The following is a 20,071-nucleotide window of genomic DNA, read 5'->3' as shown; positions in this document are numbered from 1 at the left end:
CATTCGATCTTTTACCATTTGAATATTTTCTTGAACCTCAGTATATATACATATAATAATAATGAAAAAAAATTCGCCATGATAAGTTCGCGGCAATTCGCGGGCGGACTTTTGGCAGTACATACACCGGCCGAGTTTATCGGGAAAAAGAAAAACATTACTACTACTGCTGAGAAGCAAATCCGCGTAACACGTTTGTTGCTCAATCCGCTATGCCAACAACAGTCTCTCCGCAAAAGAAGGGTATCTATAACGTTATGCTCACGACACATGTCCAGCAATAATAATCTCAAGAATTACGAATACGCTCAAATATGCCAGAAATATACATAGTCTGAAATGCCTGGATCGCAAAATGCCGCATGCATATGAGCTGTACATTGCAGGAACAAAGCCCTTATGATTTTCTCTCCTCTCTGGGCGCAGCCGAGATCAACCTCTTCCACGCAACCCATATTCTCTTCCATTTTGGCACCGTCGCTCTCCCAGCCTTCACTCGGTAGCCTGGCCTTCGCAGTTCTCGTCCGATTTGCATATAGCTCTCTACTGCCACTCGCATAGGCGCTCTCGCGGATTTGGGCAGCTCCTCAACGGCAGGTATCGCATCGTGATAATACTGGAATGCCCGATCGAGGAGACGACCTCGAATGACTTCGACCTTCTTCCAGAAGAAGTCGTCGACCTTGCCTGTTGTGACGAGACCGGCGATGAATGCTTCCGGAGTGAGTTTCTCTTTCTTGAGCCACGGTGGGGGAACGTAGCAGCGGCCTATTTGGGCATCGACGGAGAGGTCGCGGGCGATGTTGGTGTATTGCAGGGCGATGCCCATGTCGTGACCGCTTTTCATGAGTTTTCGGGCTTGGGTTTCAGAAGTCCCAGGGTTGTGGTGCAGGACAAGTTGTATGCAGAGGAGCGCGACTGTTCCAGCAACCCGTGCTCCGTAAAGGTCCAAGTCCTCTTCGGTCTTGATGGGTCCAGAGCTGCCTTTGCCGGATTTCTGGTTGTTGAAAGTGAGGTCCATTTCGAAGCCTTTCAGCAATTCGTACAGTGGTTCCTTGCTGAGGCGATGCGTGGGAAGGAGCATCAGTGCGAGCTGCGTCTCAGGTGGAAAATTGTGCATGATGTAGAGCGTTGCTTGGCCACGGTTCATGTCGTTGCTTGGGATGATGTTGCCGGCTCCATCCTTCTCTGCGACACCATATGCCAAGTCGAGGTACTTTGTCATTTTCTTGACCCATTCTCTTGCCTCCTTCTCATCTTTAGCATTGTCGATGAGGTCGTCTGCTACCCTGCAGAAAGAGTACAAAATGATCAGGTCGATCCTCAGTCGTCCTTGGAATGTACTTGAAGCCAAGTAGAAGCTCCTGCTCTTCCTCTTTAACCTTGCAACGCTCTGCTGCAAGCCCAAAATCCGATCATCGTCGTACGCAGCAGCTGGGAGAAGTAGAGCCTTGACCAGTAAGACCGGGCTTGGCAACTGCGGAACGCTCTTGAAATGCGCCGGGAAAGCGTTCAGCACGGCAATTGCATTGTCGAATGCAACAAGTCCGAAGACAATAAGGCAATTCGTCAAGAAGAAGAATATCGCCTCTTCAATCTCCAAATTCGGCCACAGTTCCCTCCCAGTCTTTGTGCCTTGCGAGATGACCCAAGTCCCCCTCTTCAATGCCAGTGTATCCACTACCCACAGATATACAGTCGGCAGAGCGATAGGAAACCACGTGCACGTCAATGGCAGATTGACGAGCAGTTGATATGCCAGACTCCACAGCAGAAGCAGAAACGGCAATGCCCAGACCAATATCAACCCCAAGTACGTCTCTTCCTTCCCTGCACTCACAAAACTAATCCCCTGTCTCAGAGCCAATCCCAGTGCCATCTGTCCACCCCATCTGATATACTTCCATTGCTGTCCCACCGTCCCTTTGTCCTCTTTTGCCAATAACGTCTCCTTCAGCACAGCCTTACTCGTGAGGAGGTACAGCAACGACGTATTGTAAGTCTGAATGACAAAGAAGAAGACCTCTTCAACCGGGATATCATAAATCTTCCAGCCTATTACGACGTTCGGAGGGTAGGACCAGATGTTGGTCCGGATGAGATAGCTGTCCCATGGGATCGTGGAGACGACGGCGATGGTGATGAGGAAGAGGATTTTGTACGTGTCCAGCTTCGTCCATAGAGGGAAGTAGAGGGCGGAGAGGAGAGCGGCGGGCGGGAGGGTGTAGCTTAGGTGGCTACACAAGAAGTTTAGTGGGTGCCGATCTCTTCAGGCAGGTGAATGAATGATGATGCGGACTTACACCCACGCGTATTCGTAGCCCATGGCGACGGTGTTGACAGTGGTGGAAGGGTGTGCGGTTGTTCAGCTCCCCGCGGACGGGGACGCGGCTAGTATGCGGTGAGTGCAACGAGTGTGGTGGTGGTGGTGATTAGTGGTGGTGATATTCCATGCATGCGCCTCGTTCCATTACGACAATGATGCCGCTGCCAGCAAGTCTCTCCTCGTCCTCGGAGCCTCTTGTGTCCGCGCAGCCCGCATTGTTCGCTGGACGCTGGCCAACTTTTCCCAACACCGCCACTCGCGAGACTAATTAGACAGCTCGCCCAGGAAAATCCGCGTCGCGCCGCGTGCCGTGGATTTGCGTTGAGGCGAACTGGCGAAGTGGATCCCGCGGTGGATGCACGATGCTGCAGATTAATGCTCCGACTTCCGATATCACGCTTGGCCGATGAATTGACGACTCGTTGCACAAATGACCGAGACAGGTGTGGCGTTTTGCTATCTCTTCTGCCTCGCAATGTTCGAAAGCGGTCCGAGCGGAAGTCAGTTCCTAGCTCTCCGCGTTGCTGATGTCATTCGACAGCTCTGCTCATCGAAATCGATCTGAAGCTCTGCTTGTTGCATCATGTTGTCGCGAGACTGGTGGTGTTGCCGCTCTCGCCGTCGCCTCGCCTCACCACCGCTACGCGCCGGCCGTGAGCGGAGCTTGACGTGCCGTTGACGCACATGCTTGTTCGTGCAACAAGAAGCACCTCGCACCACTGCCCTCGCCAATGTTGTTTGCAGTGCATGTGATAACTCGATCGACTGCAGCTTCCCCTCTAACCTTGGCTATCGCCAACCTCCCTGCCTCGCTCTGACTGCTCCACCACGACCAGGTCTACTAGACAGCGCTCTCCCCGCCGTCGCGTATGGTCGGGGACATCCAATGAGGACGACAACCACCACAACATGTTCCAGCTCACCAGTGAGGGAGGAGGCAGTAGATTCATAACAAACCCTCTGGCTGGCCAGAAACGAAAGCGATCGCCTTCCACCAATATCCAACCTACTCCTCAACCGAAACACCCGTATCTGTCAGGCAACTTTGCACCCATACAGCAGACGCTGCCATTGACGCCATGTACGTACACTGGCAGCATCCCAGAAGAGTTGGCCGACGGAGAATACATTCGCAATGGAAGCAACCCAGTCTCCAACGATGACTTGGGACGAGACTCACATTGGTTCGATGGCGATGGCATGCTTTCGGGCGTGTCCTTCACGAAAGACGAGCACACGGCAGAAGTGACGCCAGAGTTCGTCAATCAATTCGTCTTGACAGACCTGTACCTCAACACTCTCGGGAGCGACAAGCTACGCGTGCCAATTTTACCGAGTATAGCGACGCTGGTCAGTCCCGTGGCAAGCTTCATCTGGGTCACGATTCGCATTCTCCGGACTGTTCTATTGGTCTTGCTCTCGCACCTTCCCGGATCGAAGCAGAAGATCAAGAAGATATCCGTGGCCAACACCAATGTGATATACCATGACGGCAGAGCACTTGCCACATGTGAGAGCGGCCCGCCGATGAGGATTCAACTGCCTGGTTTGGAGACTGTTGGCTGGTACAACGGCGTCTCTGCAGAAGGCGAGCCGGAGGATGACAAGGATGAACAGGACAAGGATAAGGCATTTGGTCAAGATGAAGGCTTGATCAGCTTCATGCGGGAGTGGACAACAGCACACCCCAAGGTCGACCCAGTATCGAAGGAGATGCTGCTGTACCATGCCAGCTTTGCCCCTCCATATGTCCAGTACAGTGTCATTCCTCAGGCTTCCGATACCAACACAACGAAAGACAAGAGGCTTGTCAATGTTGGAATCCCCAACGTGTCGGGCGCGAAGATGATGCACGACTTTGGGGTGTCATCTCAGCACACCATCATCATGGACCTACCGCTGACTCTGGACCCCATCAATCAATTGAAAGGCCTGCCGACTGTCCACTACGACGCTAGCAAACCATCGCGTTTTGGAGTCTTCCCACGACACAAGCCAGAGGAGACACAATGGTTCGAGACGGATGGCTGCTGCATCTTCCACACTGCCAACTCTTGGGATGATGTCGAGTCGGATGGACATGTGTCACGCGTGAACATGCTCGCCTGCCGCCTCACATCAGCCACTCTTATTTACGCTGCTGGAAACATGGCACCGCCTCCACTGAAGCCACTCAGCTCTTCTGTCGTGAAGAAGACAAAGCGAATGCCATTCTTCAGCTCCTACGACACCGGAAATGGCCACACCAATTTCGACCCAGACCAGCCTCTGGACGAGAAGGAACCCCTCTTGCGCGTCGGTGAACGGTACACCTCCATCTATGAAGACGAGCGAGACCCTCTTGCTGAGGATCAGTGTAGATTATACTACTATTCCTTCGACCTCAACTCCACCAACATCACTGACCAATGGGCTCTGTCGGCAGTCCCCTTCGAATTTCCCTCTGTCCATCCTAGACGAGAGATGAGTGAGGCTCGCTACGTCTACGGCTGTTCCACGACCACCACCGACTTCGGCGCTGCTTTGGGCAAAGCTACGAAAATTGATGCAATTGTGAAGATGGATGCCAAGAAGCTCATTCAGCGTGGAAGAGCGAATCCAGCGAAAAGTGTTACCGGTGTCGTCGATGTCCGAACCATGGCTCAAGTCCTCGAAACTTCCGATCCTGAGGATCCCATTCAAGTCTTCGTCATGCCAACCGGCTTCTTCGCACAAGAACCTCGATTTGTGCCTCGCAGCAATCCTACTTCTGAAGACGATGGCTATCTACTCTTCTATGCTTTCGACGAAGGACAACTCACTCCAGATGGGGACGTTCCAGCGGACAATTGTGAGGGAAGGGCAAAATCGGAACTTTGGATCGTGGATGCGAAGAACATGCAAAAAGTTGTTGGGCGAGTGCAGTTGCCGCAACGAGTTCCGTATGGATTGCATGGGAGTTGGTTCTCTGCGGAGATGATTAAGAATCAGCGCGTTGTTGAGTCGATTAGGTCGACGGCGAAGGTTCTGGAGAGGGATGGAAGAGGAGGAGTGTGGATGAGGGTGAGAGATACGCTTGAGGGGTGGCTCGGCTGATGAGTGTGGCGACTGTGCGAATGAATGGGGAAAGATTGCAACGCATAATTCAGCATAATGCACGAAAGAGATAGATTCACGGATGCCGCGGCGCATATGATATTGGAGGACTGGAATCATTTTGTAAAGCTTGCACTCCCATTGGGCGCCGCAGGAATGGCGCTGGGGTATATTTGATGTATAGTGGTAATGTGGATACGAATGACAACAACAATCAACATGATGTTCAAATCGTATTGATCTGGGCACAAAGAGTATGATAATCATTCCATGAGACTTTGATGGAAAGAAAGACAGAGGTCCACGATTGTACCCAATCTACAGATGGTGCGGGTGAGCGTGGAAGATCTGCTCGATGAGTAGGTAGATGGGTTGACAGGAATGAGAATCAGCTAGATCAATTGGATGTCTGTTGATACTTTATGGAGCATGGAGGATGGCGAGATACATTCATCGGTGTCATGATTTTATAATAGGAGGTTTGTCCTGTACAGCTTGCCTTTTAGCTGAGGCTGCAAGGAAAGGGAGATGGGTGTATAGATGGACTTTGGTGATGTGGATATGTGTGACAAGGAACCACATTCAGTGACTTAAGAATGTAGGAGGATTGCGCCCCCACATGTAGGATAAGGATTATGGAACATTGGTTCACGATCTTCTAAATGATGATAGATTGGGACCGCAGCCTTTGATGAGTTCTGTTGTGGTGTTGCACGTCGTGACCTCGTATCCAGCGTTTACAAGGCTTGCTACAGATGATCCTTCAGCCGCGAGCGTTGCTTGGCCTTTGTGCTATCAGTGGCTGTTTCTTTTGGATCGACCAATTCCTTGCGCTGCTTTGCCTTCTTGCTGCTCTTGGCGTTCTTCTTTGAATCACCGAATACGTGCAGTTCTGTGTTCATGATATGGGTGCTGCCATGCGCTGCGGCAGCGCTTGAGTGCTCGATGCCGTTTTCGTCAAGTTACCAGCTTTTGCTCTCCGAAGAAGGTCGACTATCTCAGTATGGCCCATTTTGTCCAAGTACGCTAAGAAATATCTGGAAACATTGGGCTTAGGATCGATACGTCCTTCCTTCGCTCTTAGCAGAAGCCGAACCGTTCCTGTGTGGCCTGCCACCGCGGCATATTGAAGTGCCTGCCACCCGTTACGGTCCACAGCGTTGACGTCTGCTCCATAGTCCATCAGCGTTTGGGTTATTCTCGCATGACCGTGTAGAGCGCTGTGATGGAGTGGCATCCTGCCTCCGAGATCGGCTCGATCTATATGCGCCCCAGCGTCCAGCAGAGATACCACAATTTGCTCAGAACCGATCCTCATACTTCTGTGAAGTGGTGTTACACCGTCATGATCGGCTGTATTGACGTCGGCTCCAGCGTCTAGTAAAGACTTCACGATAGCTTCGTGACCACGCGAAGCAGCTTCCGACAAAGGATCTCTGCGTGTGCCGACTTTCAGATCCGCTCCGCGGTGGAGTAGGAGCCTGACCACATCAAGATGCCCGGCCCTCGCAGCTTGACACAACGGTGTAATGCGGTACTTATTTATAGTCTCGATGTCTGCTCCGTGGTCTATCAACATCTGAACCACATTGAGATGTCCGTATGCCGCAGCTAAACTCAACGGCGTCGCGTTTAGAAAGTCCTGCGCCTCGATCTCCACGGCCGGCTCAGTCAGCAGGACTTGGACAACTGTAGCATGTCCGTTCAGAGCTGCCGCTGCCAAAGGTGTCTGGAGGAGGAGAGTGCTGATTCGAAAATTCGGGTCGACATCCTTGAGCTTTGAAAGGAAGCCCACCACATCGGCGGCCCCCGTTTGCGAAGCGTAGGTTAAAGCTCGACCTAGACAATCATTGAAGTAGAAGACGTTGCGGTTCTGCTCGTAGAGAGCTTTAACGGTAGTCAGATCGCCATATTCAGCTGCTGCGCTGAAGGATCCTCTAAGCCGTGCCTCTGCCTCGATGAGCTTGTGGTCGCGCTCTAGCATCGTTCGCTCCCAGCGTGTGGGTATTGACCGCTTTACCTCTAATTCCTCCACTTCCATCAGATCCTGTTCGGGCTCCAGCATGGCTGCATCCGAGATTTGGGAGTCTAGCTCGTCCGCCTCGGAATCGTTGACACTCTCAGTATCTGCGTTACTCAGCGCCGGATCCTGAGGTAGTGGCAAAGTATTAAGAGCAACGGCCCACAAATGCTGGGCAACATGCTCTCGAAAGTCCGAAGTTGGCGTAGCGCACATCGGACATTCCATCGTCTCAAGCAACGTAGCCGAGCTTTCGCAGAGATTGATCGTCGTGTCGTCGGCCATATAGTCGTGCTCGGAGAGTAAATGATTCCGTAAGCTGTCCGCGGACCAGCAACAGTTATCACACTGGGGGCACGTCCATGTCTTCCTATGTAACTTCTCGTGTTGTGCCCATTGGTGTTCGTTGCTGAACAGCTCCAAAGGGTACTCGCATCGTTCATATGTGCATACATATGGTTTCAGGTCTTCCGTCACATGGAGCCTGCCCGAGAGTCAGCCTGTTCACCTAGCGAGACTGACCAACATACTTCCATGACTCAAGGGTCGATACGTGTACATCTTCAAAGCAGTAGGAGCAAGTGAATGGAAGTCCTTGCAACACTTGAGTAGGAACTTCTGGCAGTGGGAAATCTTCATTGCTTGTGAGCTCATCAAGTTGTGCTGTCCTATCACTAGGGTCTCCTTGCGGCGTAGATTGTGGACCATCGAGGTGAGCCACACTTTGAATGGATCCCGTCTGTTCGGTTTCCCGAGTTGGTGCGCGATGTTCTTGCAGGTATTTGAAGATCTGTCTTCGCCTGTTGTTCGCCTCAGACAATCGTTGGACGATCTCGGTACTTGGCCAGGGAGCTGGAGTTGAACATCACGTCTGTCGCCAGGCTTGAAATCTGCCATGTCAACATTCGAGGCTTTGATCATTAGCTGCCTACTACTATCGTAGCTGACCGATCTCGTCAGGTCGAAGAGACCTGTTACTATTTCAGCTAGATCTTGGACGATCTGCTCGAGCTCGGTGCGCTCATCGCAGGCATCAACCAGACTGGACTCAGAGTCGCTGTCCGTAAGATCCAGTTCGTCAAGAGGTATTCCTTGTCCGTTAAGTGTTGCGCTGGCTTTGACGAAAATGCCGTCAGCACATCTTGGAAGTTACCATTGTGTCTTTGGTCGGACTTGCCTTCAGTAACGCTGGCTTGCAGTTCGGTCAAGAATCGTAGCATGCATCTCTTCGACCACTCGGAATGACGAACTCGATGTTCTAGCGATGCGATTCCTGTCATGCAAGCGTTGGTGTTGGAACACCACACTCGGTACCTGCCCAGCTCATCGCGGAGTTGTGTGCGCGTTGGCGTGGTGTCCAGCTGTTCAAGGTAAGCGTCGAGGAAATTGGCCGCTCCAAGCAAGCCGCTGCTTGTGCTCGAACCTCCTCCGGCATAATGTATTCGTATCTATGGCAGTTTTCTGTCGCACAAAGCCTGAATGGGTTCCGGTTGAGTCGATGCAGCGGCAGTCACATTGTCCATCAAGGGTACCACTCATTGGTGATGGCTTTTCGCTGATATGCCGAGTGATGAGGACACAGTCCTGCACAGGCGGCGGCCGCTTCGCCCTTCCACCAGTGCTGATGTTTCAGCGGTACGTCCGCAGATGACCCCGCATCTCTGGGAAGTTGCGTGCAACTCATTCAGCCTTGTGGCTGCAGATCGTCGAATCAAAGCTTGAGATTAGTATCACGCATGAGCACCGCATCTCTAAGCCTCTCTCACCGCAGCTTTCGCACCATCGCTCTATCATCAACACGCCTTCTCGGCCATTGCATGGAAACATTTTGGCCATGGCGGGACTCGAACTTGCGGGAGTGATATTGGCCATTTTCCCGATAATAGTGGAAGGAGCAGAGCTGTATATGAAAGGTGCCCACGCCTTAGCCCGATGGCGGACATTTAACAGAGTCCTCAAACGCCTGCTGTTGCGAATAGACCTTGAACAAGTCAAATTCTACAATAACTGCGAGGCGCTGCTTCGTGACATTACAGAGCCTGGTCAACTTCAGCGCTTGATGAAGGATCCAGGAGGACCAGAATGGTCTCAATCTGATCTTCAACACAGACTCGAGAAGCAGTTGGGAAGGTCTTACCGCGTGTACATGGAAGCGACGAGCGAGATCAACAGATTGCTGGAGGAAATCCGGAATAAGCTCGAGCTTGACCAGGCTGGTAAGGTATGTGAAAACCAATCACTTTCTCTGGCAAGACGGTGAGGTCTCCGCTGCTGCGCGTGGTGGCGAGCCGAAACATATCTGCATGGTCTGTTCGAAAAAGGACAGTGTGGAGCCAGAGCCTGAGTGTAAAGTGTGTTGTGACACCCAAGCTGATTATTGTAGCCGAAATGGACGGATACGCAAGGATATCAGAAGCAATGGAAGCGAATCAAGATCACACTTACAGAGACCAGCAATGAGTCTTTGCTCGATGAACTCCGGATTAACAATGCCGACCTGCAAGGACTTCTGGGCCATCGAAGACAAATGCTTGCGCTTGGTGACTCAACTGTCCGGTCCGCAGCCCTGTCGTATCAAGAGAACCGTGCTCAAGCCGACAGTTTTTATACTGCACTGGAGAACAGTTTTGCAAGCGCCTGCAATTGTTGTACTCCACACCGTGCCAGTATATATCTGTCCCGCAACAAAATATCGTGGAAGCCTGACTGTCGTACCATGGCAGATGGGATCGACAAGCGATCTCACTTTGTAGTGCTGTTCTCTTTGCACACAACACGCGCTCCTGATCAAGGGCCGTCTTCAGGGGTACACGAGTGGCATGAGACAATGGTCAACAACACGAAGATTGCTGGAGGAAATCCTTTGGTAGGCTGTAACCAAATTGCACACGGCATGCCAATGACTCCACCACGCACGCCATTGGGGCATTCCGGGCTGCCGAATGTCGCTCCTGCATCGAGCTCGATCTCCGCGGGCAGTTTATGCACAGCGCTCAAGACCAGAGCCAAAAGCGCGCACCATCTGATAACTCTACACGGAGGGCAGGATTGGCAGCATCGAATTGATTTGATGCATCGCTTCGGGGTCTCGAGTAGTACAGCTATCGTGAATTTGCGAGATGCATTGAAGCATGGCCTCGACCGGAAAGTCAGGCTCGCTCTAGCAGTGAAGTTGGCTTCTTCCACGCTGCAACTGCAGACCACCTCATGGATGTCCTACAGCTGGAACTCTTCAGAGATTTACCTGCTGAAAGAAGGACAGGCGCAGTCACAAATGGGCCATGCATTCGTGTCCGCCGCTTTTCCAGCACGAGGTTCAAAAGCACCTGTCCGCCGAGACCCCTTTTCGAGGGAGACAAGGAATGCCGGTATTTTCGCGCTTGGGATTGCGCTCATCGAGTTGTGCTACGGCAAGACTCTAGAAGATCTGCGACCAAAACCAGATGGCACACCAATGTCTGTGGCAGACATCATTGCGGCAGCTAGAAGCTTGTCCGAACAGATATATCTCGAGGCCGGAGAGGAGTATGGAGACGCCGTAAGACGATGCATATACTGCGAGTTTGACCAGAGATACACAGATCTTGACCGCCCTGAGATGATTGACGCTGTACACCGAGAAGTTTGCGAGCCGTTGGAAGCAACCTTGTACGCATTCTGTGGCGGTAAAATTGGTAATTTGGTGGATTGATGGCCTTGTCTCACAACATCCTCATGTTGAGCGCACCAGCAATGGCACCGAGTGTGCAGAAGGAGAATCAGCATGGCGCCCTATCATATTAAAGTCAAGCTCTGGTGGACACCCCGCCTCCATTGGATCCAGGGCAGCCAATCTGACAGTCGATTCTTCTGCATTCACTTTGCTTCTTGTAGTCCCCAGCGTTTGCAGCCTCACTGGTTATCTCTTCTGTATTGCAGATCGAAGTGCCCCCGACGGCGACGACCAGCGTGATGCACGTAGCCTGCACGTGACCGCACGCAGGACTGAGCATCAGCGTTGCTTGGCCGCCGAAAGCACACTGTGCACCGGCCCGAGAATGAGCTCCAAAGTCGGCCAGGCGGCCGAGTTCGCTCCGATCCCCTCACTGTGGGCCTTGTAGTACGAGCTCTGCTGCTGCTGCTCTTGTTCAGGCGCTCGTGCGATCAAACGCCATCTGCACTCCTGCAACCCTGCGACTCCTACGCAGCAGCGACTGAGACATCTCTCGTTCCATCTATTACTAGTACTGCCTTCCTCTTCTACCGCCTTCGCTTCCCGAAGCATCGAGCCCGCTATGCAGACTGCGATACAACCTCTCGTCTGGGATGCCTCTTCGATAGAGAATCTGCCGGACGAGCATTTTGTTCACACCGAAAGCGAGCCCGGTGTGAGATGGAAAACGCTGCTCTGTTCCTCCCAGACCCCTTCCGACACTTTCACATGTGGCGTCGCGGTATGCGCACCCAAGACCGGCAAGTTGCAGTTACATCGCCACAAATCCGCCGAGTTGTATCACTTTATCCAAGGCACTGGCGTCGTTGAGATTGACGGGGTGGCGCATCCTGCTCGACCGGGAAGCGTCATGTTCATTCCCGGCAACGCAGAACATCGAGTAAAGAACGTTAGCGAAACGGAAGATCTCAAGTGGCTGTATGTCTTCGCCGTAGACTCCTTTGGAGAGATTGTCTATGAGTGGCAGGAGGACAACGCCGAGCTCGACAGCGGTACAGTCGATGAGGTCGACCGAATGAAAGCCGCAAACGTAAGCCGAGGCCCGGGCCGGTAGTCCAGAACTATCGGAATTGCTGCCAAAACTTCGGACTCGGAGGTGAAGAGCGCTATCATACGACTTCTGTAACTGTAGAAATCATCGAGCGCGTGTATACCCATCGAAATGTCCGGTTCGATCAGGTATGAAAGGGTCCAATTCAGCCAAGTGCGCTCGATCAACCAGTCTCCTTCCGCTCTGGACACCGTGCAAACGTAGAGCCAATAAGCACACGAGATGTAGTGACTGCAATATTGATTGATTGAACGAGCAAACTACTCAGGTATGAGAAATTATGTGGAGGCACGCGAGTGAATGCCAAGAGCGGATGACTGCCTGAGGCATACCACCATGGTGCAGAGACATAGTTCCTTACTTAAGGGAAAGATACTAAGGAAGGAGGCGGGCCAAGAGTTGAAGTTAAATTCGCTCAAATAGGGAAGCTATGACCGCAATCCAGAACAGTCAGGACGTTTTCCTCGTAAAAACTTCTAGGCACGCGTTATAAGTAGCTCATGAAATGTGTGAAAGAGCGAGCCCAGAAATTACACTGCTTCCAAAATAACCTCGAAAGCCTTTTGTGAGATTGTAAAAGTTGGTCCATTTGGGAAAGCGCCCGGGACCCTGGGAAACACAGATGCGTCAACCACGCGGAGACGATCCACACCATTGACGCGGAATTTAGAGTCGACACAATAGTTTCTGTCGCCGACAGGGCCTATGCGACAGGTAGACGTCGCGTGGTGGCTGAAAGACTCGTCCATTATTGCCTGTTCCACGTCGATAGCCGGATCTGGGGAGATTTGAGTCCAAGGAATGCCGACGCGATCATATCCTCGCAGTGTGAGTTCAATGCCTTCAGCGATGGCTCGGAGATCAGTTTCGGCGTTCTCGGCGAAAAAGTTGAATTGAATATCCGGTGCTTGTCTTGGGTTTTTCGAGCGGAGGCGGATCGTTCCCGACGGGTTTGCAGTCTGCATGCGGACTATCGACGTTGTCCAGTCATTGGGAATTGGCTGACGGCTGGAGGAGCCAGGATAGAAGCCATGATTCCCGTACCCGGCGATGCTGAGCCAGAAGAGGTCGGCATCGTCATCCCAGCTCACGCTGCTTTTCCATGTCAGGAAGAAAGTCCCATAAGCTCCTGCATACGGCCCGGATCCGCTGGCTTCCCACTCAACGAAGCAAGGGTCAGAGGTAATGAAAGCCAAGGAACAGTTGGCCCAAGGGCTGTACGTCGTCCAAGGCTGTTCTGCGGATATGTGAACAGGAGCTTCGTAATTGTCTTGCATGAAGTTGCCCTGTGAAGGAGGTTTGTAAGCAAGGTATATCGTCTCGTAAGCATGAATCTGTTGTTCGACATACCACGGCAGGCAGATCAACGACCACAGGTATCTCCAACCTCTCCAGCTCCTCGCGTGGACCGATACCACTAAGTTTCAATATTTGGGGCGTGTTGAACGTTCCGCCAGCAACGATAACTTCTTTCCTCGCTCTTGCAGTCTTGATTTCACCAGCATTCTCCGCATTGTACCTCACATCAGCTGAGTAGAGTGCTTCGCCAACCATATACTCCACTCCAGCCGCAGTCGGCTTATGGCCGGTTTCGTCGAACAATATCTTCGTCGCAAGGGAATGTAGACTCAGTGTCAATGGGTATCCAGCCTCGACTACGCCATTGATGTACGCAGCGATGCTGCTTCGGCTCCCAGTGGTGGTGTCAACGGCAACAGGAAGGGCGAAGATCAGTGGAGTCTGATAGCGATCCTCGTCGAGTCGATTCAAGTCGCGTTGCATAAGTTCGACCATTCTCTCGACTTCTGTACCTTCCAATTCGATGCCTTCGGCCTCACGAAACATCGCTGCTACATAAGCAGCAGAGTTCGGTGATAGAAGAGCAGACCTAGCATCAGAGCGACTTGCCTAAGAATGCGGACATAACCATCAGCACCTGACAGTTCCGGTAAGATCCGTGACACTTACTTACCTCAAGATATCCATCAAACCCATGTCCAGCAGTGCCCAGTGGAACATAGGTGCAGTTCTCAAGGCTTATGAAATGGCGTCTCATATTTCTATGGTTCCATGTGTCGTCTCCAGTGAGATTTGCGATGTAGTCCCACTCATTATCAGGTGCCCACGCGAAGTTCATCGCGTTGACCTGCGAGCTGCCGCCGAGAGTCGCACCCCGCGGATAAAGAATACCCACTCTGTAAAATAAGCCGCATGTCAGCGATTAGATCTGGTGAAGCCTTCTCCAATCGCGGGGATTCTCACGGTTCAGCGTCTGCTGGCGGATCGAGTCCGACGTAGTACGATCCGTTGTTCGTCATGTAAGCGTACTTGGGATCCCTTCGAGCCTGGTTCTCGTCTTGGTAATGCTCAACAAAGAATGCCCAAGAGTGAGGAGGGTACTCTGCCGCACGTGCAGACAAGATAGGGATCTGCTCTAGAACATCGGTGGATGAATCGCCACCAGCTTCGAGCAAAAGCACTGATTGTCCACTGATCGCTAAATTGGCACTGTTCACCCAAGCCAGTCAGTATCTCATATCTCATGTTGAGCAATCAGAAGAGATGTAAAAACTCACGCGAGAGGGCCCCCGCCAGGTCCGGAGCCGATGACAATATAGTCATACTCTTGCGTCAAATTCGCCGATCTACGGGGCTGTGCCGACGCCGCAGCAATGGAGATGCCAGCGAGCAGAGTCGCGCAGCTTCGAACAGTCGGGAGTATCATACTTCGCCCGCTCCGAGTAAAGTCCAGTCGGTGAGGTTGTTGAGGTGATCAAGTCGGTCAAATGCGAAAATCAGAGTGTGATTGCATGTAAGCAGCGAAATGGCAGGTATTTGTATCCACTGTTGGTCGAGTGCTGGAATGATGAGTTCAATTCTGGAGACAAGGAACGCTGACTTATATGGAGTAGGCTCGCGGAACAGTTCCTATGTCCATCGCAAGCAGGACTTTCCAAAACAGACAGCAATGTGGCTGCTGGTCCTCTCTTTGCATCTTTCTTGCCATAAGCGGAGCAATGGCAATTCGAGGGATTGCTTGTCTAGGAGGCTGAGCTGAGCAGTAAAATGCAGTCCAAGGCATCGTTTACTCAACTTGTCGAAGGACTGGAATACCGATAGTCATGGCTTCTGAGGAAACCTTGCGAGTCTGATCAGTGACATTTCCCAAAACAGACAGCAATCTGGTCCTTGCCTTCGAAAGGATCAGTGCCAAGCACGGGGGCTCAGATGTAAGATCCTTCTATCGTCAGCTCCGACTTGCTTTGCGGCACATAGCTCAGCCCCATCGTCACCTCTATGATTCTGACCTTGGAATAAAAGGAAGACACGTCCAGCAATGGGCATCAATCTGGACGGGAGCCTGACTCGCCGTGACTGGCTTTCACGATTTCAGCCATGGCCAATTTCGGCTTTGTAATCACTGATCCGGCGTCATGCTTGAAACCCGGGCGAAGTTTGCAAGTACGCAGCCATTGTATGCGGGGCAAGAATACACGCCCTGACTCCCGCCGATCTGCAAGAGAGAAGAAGAAGAAAGATCAAGAGGTGACGGAAAGAGAAGGCACATGGAAACAGCTTGCTCGGCAGGGTATACACCTAGGACGCCGTGCACCACTTGTCGGAGGGGTCATTTCAGAGCGGCAACCCATGAAAGAAGACATTACGACACCCTTCTCCCCGCAACATATCGTTGCACCGCCTCGGCCGCTCAGTCACGTTCAGATCAGCAGCGCAACGCTTGTCAGATTCGGCGATGTCACCGTAAGGCTCGAAGCTAAACGGCTCCTCCTACAAGCATTCGCACAGAACGTCTGTGACCAAAGCGTCACACCATTGGATCGCTGTGTCAATCTCGGCTGCATTGAATCTTTGTCATTCAACGACCTCTTCAGTGATCATGCGTTCTTGCAATCAATGCTCTGCTTTCATTACGCCACCCGCGACAGCGAAGGTTATTGCAATGACCGCAAATCAAGCCGTGCAGCAGTCTTCCACCTCTCAAACGCACTGTCTCTACTGCAAGAGAAGATATTTCGACCGGGCAACTACGAAGATGAATCGATCATATATGTAATTATAAATCTCATCCTGGTAGCTACGATGACTGGCGACTGGCTCGCTGTTGCTGCACACATGAGAGGTTTGCAAAAGGTAATCCAGTTGAGGGGGGGCTGGAAATTTCTGGTAGCGAGACCTATTCTTCATTTCAAGCTTGATCGGTGGGAGGCAATCGCTCCAATTCTCGCAGCTCTGGCATTGCTGACCTCGGTATCATAGTCTTGACCTGATATGGGTGTTGAGATCGGGCGAGAAGCCATACTTCCCGGCACCTGTAGTCCGATGGGATCCCGTCACAACATTGCCGTATCAACCCTTTCCGGATGAGCTCTACAAGCCGCCAGCGAAGTGGGATACACGGCTCGCCACACTTTTCCGAGACTTTCAGTACATTGCATTGAGGGTTAATCGGTATAGGCTTGTGCACGCACGACACAACCCAGCCAGCTTCCAGTTGCAGCTTAGCTCTTTCCAGTCTCGGCTTTTCGCCCTTGAAGATGAGCTCAGAAATCCTGTCGAAGATCTAGTGCGACTAGCCCTGCTCGCGTTTATGACAACCACCTTCAGAGCTCCCGGCCGTAATATGTCCTATGATTGGCTCGCGGCGAAGATCAGAGACGTATATATAAAAGCTGAAAGCGAATTAACATTCGAGTCAACCACCGTGCGCATCTGGGTATTGATGGCAGCAGCGTTCACTTTGACCGGTCCGTCGAAGCCGTGGATGAAGGAGGCATGGCGAGACGCCTGCAGAGAGAGCTGTTGGGAAGAAGCCAGAAACCGATTGTTGCAGGTCATGTGGATCGAACTCATTCATGATAGGGTAGGAGAAAGGATATTCCGGCGGCTGGAAGATCCGACATGCGACAGGCTAGGGATGCTGGAGCAATTCTGGACTTAGCGCTGTCAGATGGAGGTCGGAGTTCTTGAACACGAGTGAAGGGGGTGAAAACAGAATGTCAGATGCTAGACGGTCGGATGCACAACTGCTAATATGCACATATCTCTCCTATTAGCTTCAGAACCAATCTAACATGACGAAGAGGCTCAACACCAGGCCAAGACCAAAACACGCTCACGAACGAGATGTTGAGGGCGGGATCCATGTCTTCTATGCTTCGTGTGGCTCACGGGCGAGCAGTTCTCAATCGAAGAGATGTTTGGAAGCAGCTCTGTCACTCGAGTGTGCTTACTTGAGCAGAGCCGGCAGCGGGCGAGACACCGCGCACCAAAGATGCCATATCGTTGGAGATGCTTGAGTCTCATCTCTTCTCCCCAGAATCCTCAGCAGCACAGAGCTCTCAGGAGTAAGAATGGACCGTGATCTGATCTGTACACTTTGTAGAGATGGCGACTCTTTGTTGTCTCAGTGCTAGTGTAGGGTATCAATGCACGCAATGCTTGAGATTCTGACCAGCCCTACACTAGTCTTGACAGGGCGGAGATGATCGAGGGCGTAGACAAAACAGTGCGCCGACCGTTGAAAGAGCACTTGTCGGCATTCTGTGGTGGCGACTCCGGAGATCTAGTAGACGAGCCACGAAATACCGATGAGGCAGTACAGTGTGTCCGGAGTATGATGACTGGTGGAGCTGCCATTCTTCTCCATCCCGCGAGACCTCTATTTACAGTACCTTGTTCCTCCAGTAGTTTCGACGACTGCAAGCCGCCAAGAGTGGAAATGATCCAGATACCGCCGATAGATCTCGGAGGGAGGAGATGTATAGAGAATCATTGGACCAATGATGGTGGCCCAGAGAAGAATGCATCATCAACAAGACGCGAGGTGGCAGGTCCCAGCACAAGTGCCGCTTACTTTCGGTTCAAGCCTCGGTCTTAGCATTTTTCGGAGCTTTGATTGGACAATGCTTGCGGCTCCATCAAACTTCCTTAGCGTGTTTTTCCAGACTTCAGCAGCTCACCTAATGTCATCCGCGGGACCTCGACATGCGGGTGTCCGCTTCTTATATACGACGCTGACCCCTTCATGTGTCATGCTATGCCTCCAACCGCCCGTAGCCGAGAGTTTCGTACTCCGAAGAGCTTCAGCATGTCGGCTTAAGTGTCTTTGTGACCAGGGTTTGACATTGTTCTTAAGGTGAGAAATGGTAGGTCGCGCTGAACCGCCCAAAGAGACCTCTCCTCCTCTTCCTCCTCCCGTTGCGCGACCGCTGCAATGTTCTTCACATCTTCTATCGATGGCAGCTCGCCATTGAGCGTGCTTGCTTTCGTCCTCCTCCCAGCAGCACTTGTCATCTACACTGCATCTTTCATCATCTACCGCATCTTCTTCCACCCGCTCTCCAAGTATCCCGGCCCGCTGCTCGCCAAAATCACAGACCTCTACTCGACCTACCACGCTCTACGCGGAGATCGACATCTCGAATTCTACCGCGTCCACGAGAAATATGGCCCCATCGTTCGATTCGGGCCTAACAGCCTCTCATTCAACTCAAACACCGCACTGAAGGACATCTATGGATTCAAGTCAAATGTCCGCAAGGCTCGCTTCTATGAGGCTTTCTGGGCCACCAAGGACTCCTTCAGCACCCACAGTGCCATCTCCAAATCCATCCACGCTCGCAAACGGCGAGTCCTGAGCCACGCCTTCTCCGACTCTGCAATAAAATCCATGGAAAACCATATCCTCGCCCATGTCCGCCAATTCTGCCAGAACCTCGCTGGAAACAACACCGATGACCAGCTCACAACTTTCGCCTCCGTCCCCAACACCCCAGAATCCAAAGGCTACAGCAACCCAATCAACATCACCGACCAAGCCAACTACCTCACCTTCGACATAATGGGCGACCTCTGCTTCGGAAAATCCTTCTCCATGCTCGAAACCCCTCAAAACCGCTTCGCAATCGACCTCATAGGCTCCGCCGCCCACCGCCATCTCATCTGCGGAACCTACCTCCCCATCCACACATTCCATTTAGACAAACTCTTCTTCCGCAAAATCGCCGCCGGCCGCGCCCGCTACATGCAATACAGCAAAGCCCAAGCCGCCGAGCGCATGAAAATGGGTTCCGACGTCGACCGCAAAGATTTCTTCTACCACCTCCTCAAAGCCAAAGACCCCGAAACAGGCAAAGGCTTCACCACACCCGAACTCTGGGGCGAATCCAACCTCCTCATCATCGCAGGCTCAGATACAACTTCCACCGCTCTCGCAGCCGCGATATTCTACCTCGTTCACAACCCCTCCACCCTTGCAACTTTAGCCTCCGAAATCCGCTCCGCTTTTACTTCAGTCGAAGAAATCCACATTTCCCCACAACTCAACAACCTCACGTACCTCCGAGCCTGCATCGATGAAGCAATGCGTCTCTCACCTTCCGTAGGCGGCTTGCTCCCTCGAGAAGTCCTAGCAGGAGGCACAACCATCGATGGCGAACACATTCCAGAAGGAACAGTAATCGGTGTACCGCATTACACGATTCACCATAATGAAAGCTACTACCCTTCAGCGTTCTCTTTCCTCCCCGAACGCTGGATTTCAGGATCGCTCTTGCTACAAGAGCAGAAAGTTACAACAGAAGCCGTCAGCGCTGCACAGAGTGCTTTCTGTCCTTTTAGTGTTGGGCCAAGAGGTTGTATTGGCAAAGGAATGGCATACAATGAGTTGATGATTACATTGGCGAGGACGGTGTTCATGTATGACATGCGGTTAGCACCAGGGAGCACATTGGGAGAGGGAACGCCAGAGACAAAAGAGTATGGGAGACATCGTAGGACAGAATTTCAGTTGAAGGACACATTTACGAGTATGAAAGAGGGGCCATTGGTACAGTTCAGACCGAGAGAGCTCTCGTCATAGTGCTC

The 20,071-nt window shown here is 52.1% G+C and overlaps 7 protein-coding genes across 7 annotated transcripts; 4 read left to right on the top strand and 3 right to left on the bottom strand.

Moving 5' to 3' along the window:
* Nucleotides 1-397: 397 nt before the first annotated feature.
* Nucleotides 398-2,326, bottom strand: CKM354_000219900 (uncharacterized protein; the record flags this gene model as incomplete). Its single annotated transcript, XM_044797350.1, has 2 exons — nt 398-2,237; nt 2,304-2,326. The coding sequence occupies 2 exons, from the start codon at nt 2,324-2,326 to the stop codon at nt 398-400; spliced, it is 1,863 nt and encodes a 620-aa protein (XP_044653285.1).
* Nucleotides 2,327-3,235: 909 nt separating this feature from the next.
* Nucleotides 3,236-5,401, top strand: CKM354_000219800 (uncharacterized protein; the record flags this gene model as incomplete). Its single annotated transcript, XM_044797349.1, has 1 exon — nt 3,236-5,401. The coding sequence occupies one exon, from the start codon at nt 3,236-3,238 to the stop codon at nt 5,399-5,401; it is 2,166 nt and encodes a 721-aa protein (XP_044653284.1).
* Nucleotides 5,402-6,299: 898 nt separating this feature from the next.
* Nucleotides 6,300-8,701, bottom strand: CKM354_000219700 (uncharacterized protein; the record flags this gene model as incomplete). The annotated part of the gene is made up of 4 exons (XM_044797348.1): nt 6,300-7,905; nt 7,952-8,211; nt 8,262-8,536; nt 8,599-8,701. 4 exons carry the CDS (start codon nt 8,699-8,701, stop codon nt 6,300-6,302), a joined length of 2,244 nt encoding a protein of 747 aa, XP_044653283.1.
* Nucleotides 8,702-9,255: 554 nt separating this feature from the next.
* On the top strand, nt 9,256-11,112 carry CKM354_000219600 (uncharacterized protein; the record flags this gene model as incomplete). The annotated part of the gene is made up of 2 exons (XM_044797347.1): nt 9,256-9,642; nt 9,805-11,112. 2 exons carry the CDS (start codon nt 9,256-9,258, stop codon nt 11,110-11,112), a joined length of 1,695 nt encoding a protein of 564 aa, XP_044653282.1.
* A 583-nt stretch (nt 11,113-11,695) lies between these two features.
* Nucleotides 11,696-12,187, top strand: CKM354_000219500 (uncharacterized protein; the record flags this gene model as incomplete). The annotated part of the gene is made up of 1 exon (XM_044797346.1): nt 11,696-12,187. One exon carries the CDS (start codon nt 11,696-11,698, stop codon nt 12,185-12,187), a length of 492 nt encoding a protein of 163 aa, XP_044653281.1.
* Nucleotides 12,188-12,714: 527 nt separating this feature from the next.
* CKM354_000219400 (uncharacterized protein) lies at nt 12,715-14,909 on the bottom strand (the record flags this gene model as incomplete). The annotated part of the gene is made up of 5 exons (XM_044797345.1): nt 12,715-13,470; nt 13,535-14,092; nt 14,157-14,379; nt 14,447-14,692; nt 14,761-14,909. 5 exons carry the CDS (start codon nt 14,907-14,909, stop codon nt 12,715-12,717), a joined length of 1,932 nt encoding a protein of 643 aa, XP_044653280.1.
* A 3,510-nt stretch (nt 14,910-18,419) lies between these two features.
* Nucleotides 18,420-20,066, top strand: CKM354_000219300 (uncharacterized protein; the record flags this gene model as incomplete). The annotated part of the gene is made up of 1 exon (XM_044797344.1): nt 18,420-20,066. The coding sequence occupies one exon, from the start codon at nt 18,420-18,422 to the stop codon at nt 20,064-20,066; it is 1,647 nt and encodes a 548-aa protein (XP_044653279.1).
* Nucleotides 20,067-20,071: the final 5 nt, after the last annotated feature.

Source organism: Cercospora kikuchii (genome assembly GCF_019650295.1).
Source record: "Cercospora kikuchii DNA, contig_00001, whole genome shotgun sequence".
In the NCBI taxonomy this organism is placed as follows: Eukaryota; Fungi; Ascomycota; class Dothideomycetes; order Mycosphaerellales; family Mycosphaerellaceae; genus Cercospora; species Cercospora kikuchii.
This window is presented reverse-complemented; position numbering and strand designations above follow the sequence as displayed.